This window comes from Nicotiana attenuata, unplaced genomic scaffold, assembly GCF_001879085.1.
Source record: "Nicotiana attenuata strain UT unplaced genomic scaffold, NIATTr2, whole genome shotgun sequence".
Taxonomy (NCBI): Eukaryota; Viridiplantae; Streptophyta; class Magnoliopsida; order Solanales; family Solanaceae; genus Nicotiana; species Nicotiana attenuata.
In genome coordinates this window covers 284845-292357 of record NW_017670867.1, presented here as the reverse complement: position 1 = coordinate 292357, position 7513 = coordinate 284845, and the positions used below count along the sequence as shown (strand labels likewise).

General features: G+C 35.8%; 1 protein-coding gene across 1 annotated transcript; it reads left to right on the top strand.

Moving 5' to 3' along the window:
• Positions 1 to 2840: 2840 nt before the first annotated feature.
• Positions 2841 to 5260, top strand: LOC109244041 (repetitive proline-rich cell wall protein 1-like). Its single transcript, XM_019411066.1, has 2 exons — positions 2841 to 3799; positions 5035 to 5260. Exon 1 carries the CDS (start codon positions 2896 to 2898, stop codon positions 3790 to 3792), a length of 897 nt encoding a protein of 298 aa, XP_019266611.1. The 5' UTR covers positions 2841 to 2895; the 3' UTR covers positions 3793 to 3799; positions 5035 to 5260.
• The last annotated feature ends 2253 nt before the right edge of the window (positions 5261 to 7513 follow it).

Sequence of the window (7513 nt, the reverse complement as noted above, 5' to 3'; positions counted from 1 at the left end):
GACTCACGGTCATGCTTGACACCAACGTATAGATACTCGTCACCATGCCTATACGTCATACTCAACAAGAAGCAAATAGCAAATAGGACACAACTCCTAATCCCTCAAGCTAAGGTTAGCCAAAGACTTACCTCGAACTTCCACGGCCAACTCAAGCCTCAAACACCGCTTTTCCTTTTGAATTTGGCTCCAAATCAATCGTATCTAGACATAATCGACTTAATATTATCAATAAACGCTAAACAATCCAATTCCAATGCTTAATTACAACTTTCCAATCATTCTTCCCAAAAAGTCAAAAATTGACCCGGGACCCGCTTGGTCAAAACACGAGGTTCGGACCAAAACCCGATCACCCATTCACCCACGAGCCCGAATATATAATTTGTTTTGAAATCCGACCCCAAAACGAGGTCAAATTCCCAAATAATCAAAAAGCCCTAACTCTATCCAAATCCCTAATTTTCTACCCTTAATCTCATATTTTAGGCCTAGAAATCTAATGGGTGTTGATAAAAATGGAAGAAAACGAGCTTAGGATTACAAACCTATGAAGCTATGGTGAAGTTTCTCTTCAAAAAAATCGCCCAAGAGGTGTGGAGAAGAAGGAGTTTGTGAAAATGGTGAAACTCCCGTAATACATTCTGTTTTTGAACTTAAAAATAACTGGGCGGATTTTGGTCTATGCGATCGCGAAGAAAGGAATGCGATCGCATAGGGTAAGGGAGATTGGTCACTGCGATCGCGGTCAAGGCAGTGCGATCGCATAGAAGAAAACGGGTTCCCTTCCCAGGCTTGGTTTAATACATTGCGATCGCGGAAGGAACAATGCGATCGCATAGAACAATTTGTGATCTCCCAGAATTTACTCTACGTGATCGCGGAAGGACCTATGCGATCGCATAGCTCAAAACAGGACCCCTGAAGTTTACACTATGCGATCACGAGCCTTCCTATGCGATCGCATAGTACAAAATAGCTGGACACCAGCAACAGCAGAAAACCAGATTTTTGAGTTCCAAAACACCCCGACACCTATCCAAAACTCACCCGAGCCCTCGGGGCTCCAAACCAAATATACACACAACCTCAAAAACATCCTACGGACTTATTCGTGTAACCAAATCACCAAAATAACATCATAAACATCGAATTAAACCTCAAAATCAATGAAATTTCTCAAAACTTCTTTAAACATCAAATTTTGCATTTAAGGTCCGAATCACGTCAAATGGATTTTGTTTCTTACCAAACTTTACCGACAACACATATAAATCATATTGAACCTGTACCGGGCTCCGGAACCATAATACGAGCCCGATACCACAGATTTCACATAGCATTTCACTTTCAAAAACCTTTATATTTTTCAGAAAATAATTTCTTTTAAATATTCACCTCTCGGACTTGGGACCTCGGAATTCGATTCCGGCCATACGCCCAAGTCCCATATTTTTTTACGGACCCTCCGAGACCGTCAAATCACGAGTCCGGGTCCGTTTACCCAAAATGTTGACCGAAGTCAACTTAAATGCATTTTAAGCCAAAATTTCAATATTTTTCACAGATTTTCACATAATAGCTTTCCGGCTATGCGTCCGCACTGCGCATGCAAATCGAGGTGATGCTGAAAGAGGTTTTTAAGGCCTCGGAACGCAGAATTCATTTTAAAAACAAGTGATGACCTCTTGGGTCATCACATTAATAATATGATCAGTACGTATAATTCTCATGACGGAACAGTTAGAGAAAATATTAAAATTATTTTATAAGCAATAGAAACATTTAAAAATTTAGATTATCATCTTTTACTTGTACAATTTTTATCTCACTTTTAATTTCAAAAACTGGTAAAACCATCAATTTCATAGATCGTTATGCTTTAAAAGATATTCAAGGTTAATAGCTTGTTTGGCAAAGCTTCTCCGAGGGCAAAAATATTTTCCCCCAAATAGTACATTTTAAAGAAATTAATGTGTTTGGCAAGCTTTAGGAGGAAACAATGCTACTAAAGCAACATATTTATAAGCTAATCGTTTAATATCTAGTTAGCTTGAGCTTGAAAATATTTAAAAAGATATTCAAAGAATTGAATAAAGTCTTACAATACCGAAATTTAAACAAGAATAATTCAAGTTCAAAAGCATTAGACAAAATTAAGATAGGAAATAGCTACAAATATGATTGTCTACTATTTTCAACCATAACTATGTAAAATATTTTAAAATAGTACATAGTATATACTTTGAAAATATGGACGTAGTGGTTGACAAAAGTTGACAACATATGATTGCAAATTTTACTTTTTACTATATATATATATATATATATATATATTTTTTTTTTTTTTTTTTTTTTTTGGGGGCCAAAGCCACTTTTTTAGTGGCTTTTGGATTGAGCCATCTCTGGATTCACGTAAACTCAGTAATTTTTTGTTCAAATTTTATATATAAGTTTACTAAGTATCTATAAATTAAATATTTGACTGTATAATCATATATTATTATAATATTAATTTGAAGTCACTATAATAACTCATAAACTTTAAATCTTGAGTATCTCTCCACATGTAATCTAAATGATTCGAACTTTCCCAAAGCGAGCCTCCCATATATGGCAAGTGAAGCTATTGAGCTTCCTTGTTAAGTTGACATGAGTAATCATGACACAGACATAATTAATCAAGATTAAGTAAAAGTACTAATACAGATTCATGCACATGCAAGACAATTGAGTTGCCAACTAGCAAAAAATTGGCCATATAGACCCCTTGTTCACGTGCATTGGTTTTAGGGTTTATTTTGTTTGCATTTCACTTTCATATCTATATAACACCATACTCTTTGTACCAAAATCTCAACCTATTCCCTCTTTCTTTCCTTTCCTCATAGGAAAATGGAGTCATCTAAAATAACATGTCTTCTTTTCATTTCCATGCTTTTCCTTTCTTCATTCACTCCCATTCTTGGTTGTGGCTATTGTGGAAAACCCTCTCACAAACCCAAAAAGCCCAAAACTCCCTCTCCAAGTATTAAACCCCCTATCAATTTGCCACCCGTTGTTCCACCGGTTATTAAGCCACCTATCGGAATTCCACCAGTGACAGTTCCACCAGTTGTAAAACCACCTATCAAGTTGCCACCCGTTGTTCCACCAGTTATTAAGCCACCTATCGGAATTCCACCGGTTACAGTTCCACCAGTTGTAAAACCACCTATCAACTTGCCTCCAGTTGTTCCACCAGTTGTTAAGCCACCTATCGGAATTCCACCAGTTACAGTTCCACCAGTTGTAAAACCTCCTATCAACTTGCCGCCCGTCGTTCCACCTGTTATTAAGCCACCTATCGGAATTCCACCTGTGACAGTTCCACCAGTTCTTAAGCCACCAATTGGTATACCACCTATTGTAAAACCTCCAATCAACTTGCCACCAATAGGAATTCCACCAGTGACAGTTCCACCAATTACTGTTCCTCCAGTTACACCATCCCCAAAAGGAAAACCATGCCCTCCACCACCAACAACAAAGGCAACATGCCCAATTGACACACTAAAACTTGGAGCTTGTGTAGATCTTCTTGGTGGGCTAGTTCATGTTGGAATAGGTGACCCTGCTGTTAATGAATGTTGTCCAATTCTACATGGACTTGTTGAACTTGAAGCTGCTGCTTGCCTTTGCACAACACTTAAAGTCAAGCTTCTTAACCTTAAAATCTTTGTCCCTCTTGCTCTTCAGCTCCTTGTTACCTGTGGGAAGACTCCACCACCTGGCTACACTTGCTCTCTCTAGATTTAAGTTAAGTATTTATATCTTTTTTCATAAAGCTAACTTATCTGTATTGACAGTGTATAACTTTTTAACAGACTAAGGTTACGAAGTAAAGGAAGTCCATTACTGACCAAGTACTCCGTACTTGGCTTCTTGCCACTTGAACGGAGTGTAATAGGCAGAAAGGACTACTAGAGCTATATACTTTGAGAACTCTTTGTCACTTAAAAGTAAAGAAGAGATACACATTTTAGAAGTCCCTCCAGCTTGTCTGGTTAACCGGGCTCGCTTCTTCAGGTTCAAATCGGGTTACAATTATCTATATAACAAAGTAATGACCTATTATGACAAGTTAAATTACATTAATAGTACAGAAAATTAATTACATTGTTAGTATATGTAAGTTAAACTCGTAAGTGAAATCCTTTAATTTTCCCATAACCTCACATTAAAAACTTCTAGCTGCATTGTATGTTCGTTTGCTTTTGTTCCTATTTTGAGGAAAAAGTTGATTGCATAACTCGACTTTTTAATAAAGAATTGGTAATGTCAGTGGAAAAATTTTTTGGCCAAAAAATAAATAAATCATGCAGAATGATTGTTGTACGTTAGTACTATTCGATATAGTACAAGGTTTTAACTTATTTATGCCTTGACAGTGTAAAAGAAAAACTTACACTATTAATACAAATTGATTGATTAGTAGTAGATTTTTACTCTGACTTTACATACATAATAGTTATTACCTATTATTGTATTGTAGGTCAATTTACAAAACCAAGACCATTGGGACTAGGATAGTTATTATTTTCTTCATTTATAACTAGATTAGAAGCTAGATTTTTCAGTCAAGTGGATCTTAATATTAGGGTGAATTAACGTAGGGGTATTATCACTTCCAGTCCGCGCCAAAAATTATTTATATTCAGTATTCGATAAAGTGTTAAAATTTATATAATTTTTGTATATAACATATATATATATATATATATATATATATATATATATATATATATATATATATATATACAAAAAAAATAAACAAAAATTATATATATTATTGGCTATTATTCCGAGAGCGGTTATACAGTATCATTTTCCGATTATCGATTTAGAGGTCTGAGTAGTAGTAACCTTATAATTTTAAGATTTTTTGTGAAGTAATTGTCGGCAATATTCTTTTTTTTTTGTCTTTTTTTTTTAATTTTTTTTTTTAGATAAGGAACTTAAACTCATTAATCATAAATTCTGTCTGAATTACAGGTTTCACGCTAAGATTTGAAGGAGTAATTGCATGGATCGACATGAGAGGATGTCGAGCTTCTTGATTTATTTTCTCTTCCCCTTCCCTCAAAATTGTATCTTTGTGGATTGTGCTATTGTTGAATAGCGATTTATTTATGAAATTATTTCAGTGTATTATTGTATCAATGTCATTTGTTGCAAAGAAGTGAAGAACCAAGTAAAATTTTATCTTTAAGTTGACTTATTTTTCAATCTTTATTAATCTTGTCTAATTTAGTTTATTGAAATTGCTTGTTGGTCTGTATTATAAGATAAACTTTATGGAAATATTTTTGTACATATTTAGCTGACTTCTTACTATAAATATAAAATTTACACTAAAGTTGTTGAGTTTTACTAAATACATAGGTAATCATCTAGCTCACCCTCGAAAGATGGTATCGTATATTAACCCAAGTAAGATATTCAGAAGTGTAGACAGTAAAATTTGAAGATTGTAACTTTAGATGTAGATATCAAACACGAGAAAAATCGTCAAAATGAGATAAGTAGGACCATGGAATTTTGTACATTATTGATTGAACCGACCAATCTAGTCCATACAATATTCACAAATCTCATCGAGGACGGAGTTACTAGTCATAAAAAAAGTACGGTGAAAATTTTACGGGATGCCTTATTTGGTCGCCCTATTTAATTTGTACCTAACAATAAAGTGTAATATTAGTAGTGGGGTCTTAGGATGGTAGAATGTTCGGAGACCTTACCCCTACCCAAAGAAGGTAAAGAGGATGTTTTCAGGATCTATAACTTATATCTACTTTTTAAAAAATGTTTAACTAGTACTCAAAGTACAGATAATTTCAAGCTTTTTCTTCTTCTTCTTAGTTGCTGTAAAAAATTGTGACTATATCCACTTTTCGTGTAAAATTGTAATTATATCCACTTTTCGTGTGTATTAGTACATACTGATTCTGTAGGATTGTTTTGACGAACGATTGGCCTGAAACTTCGTAGCTCCATAGGAAATGGCCTAGTGACTAATACTTATTGGTTCGCCATAACTTTCGGATTTATTTTTTGGTATTTTGGATTCATGCAACAGAAATTGATGATTATACCCACTTTTTTGTGTGTATTAGTAAATGCTGATTCTGTAGAATTTTGGACGGACTCCGATTGGCCTGAAATTTTGTAGGTCCATAGAAAATGGCCTAATGAACTATAATCATCGCTTCGCCATGACTAATATCATTTTTAGCGTTTCGGGTTCATTTAATGTCGTTTTGGGGTCACGCAACATGAATTTTCAATTATATCCACTTTTTTATATTTATTAGTAACATGTTGATTTTGTAGAAATTTTTTGTTGGACTCCGATTGGCCTGAATTTTTGTACGTCCATAGGAAATGGCCTAGTGAGCAATACTCCTTGCTTCACCATGATTTTCTGGGTCATGCAATACAAATTTATGATTATCCACTTTTTCATGTATAATAGTATATGCTGATTTTGTAGATTTTTTTTTGACGAACTTCGATTAGCCTGAAATTTTGTAGGTCCATTGAAATCGGCCTAGTGACAAATACTCATCGCTTCGCCATGACTAATACCGATTTTTGGCGTTTTGGGTTCATTTAATGACAATCCGTGATCGTGCAACACGAATTTATGATTATATCCAATTTTTACTGTGTATTAGTGATAGTAGGCTATAATTATGCAATTTAGATACTATTTACACTCTAATTTAGTCGCACTTTATCAATATTTGAATGTTAAAAGATAACAAAATGCTCTAATTAAGAGTTTTATGCTTTGCAGGAGCCACTCCAAGCTATGAGGAAGCTAAAGAGTGTTTTGGAGTCAATATGGAGCGTGGAAGGCCAATCGGAGGTTAGCACGGTTGAAAAGGAGAAAGAAAAGCAAGTGGCGAAGTCCCCTCCAGGTGTGCCGCCGTGGATTGACCGCGCATTGGTCGCGCACTGAGGCAGAACACTGGGAGAAATCCGCGGTCCAATCCGCGGCCGCGGACGAGCTGACGTAAGCCAATAACCCAGGGTCAATTATGTAATTTCTAAGGCGACTAACCTAAATGATAATAGGCAAAGTCTAGGTGATTTGGCGATTGTTTATGCTCCCGCTTGATTATGTTTCAATGTCATAATATGGTTAAATGATGAATAATGGGCTCTAATTGTGAATTTTACACATTGCAGGATGGTGAGCCTAGATGATGCCTTAAAGTGGTGATTGAAGCTACATTGGAGCAAGAAAGACCCCTTGGAGCTGTGTGCGCGCAAAGACTAGACAAAGAATTGAAGAAAAATGGCCTGAACTAGCGCGAAGTCTAGCACGAGGTCTAGCGCGTTCGCGCTAGTCCAGAAGCGGGAGGCAGAATGTTAGGAGACTAGCGCGAACTTTAGCGCGAACATTAGCGCGTTCGCGCTAGTCCCAGTTCCGGAAAAGGGCTGTTAGGGGCAAAATTGAAAACCT

Excerpts from the sequence above, each read along its gene's own strand:
- LOC109244041 (XM_019411066.1), top strand. The coding sequence starts at position 2,896 with ATGGAGTCATCTAAAATAACATGTCTTCTTTTCATTTCCATGCTTTTC.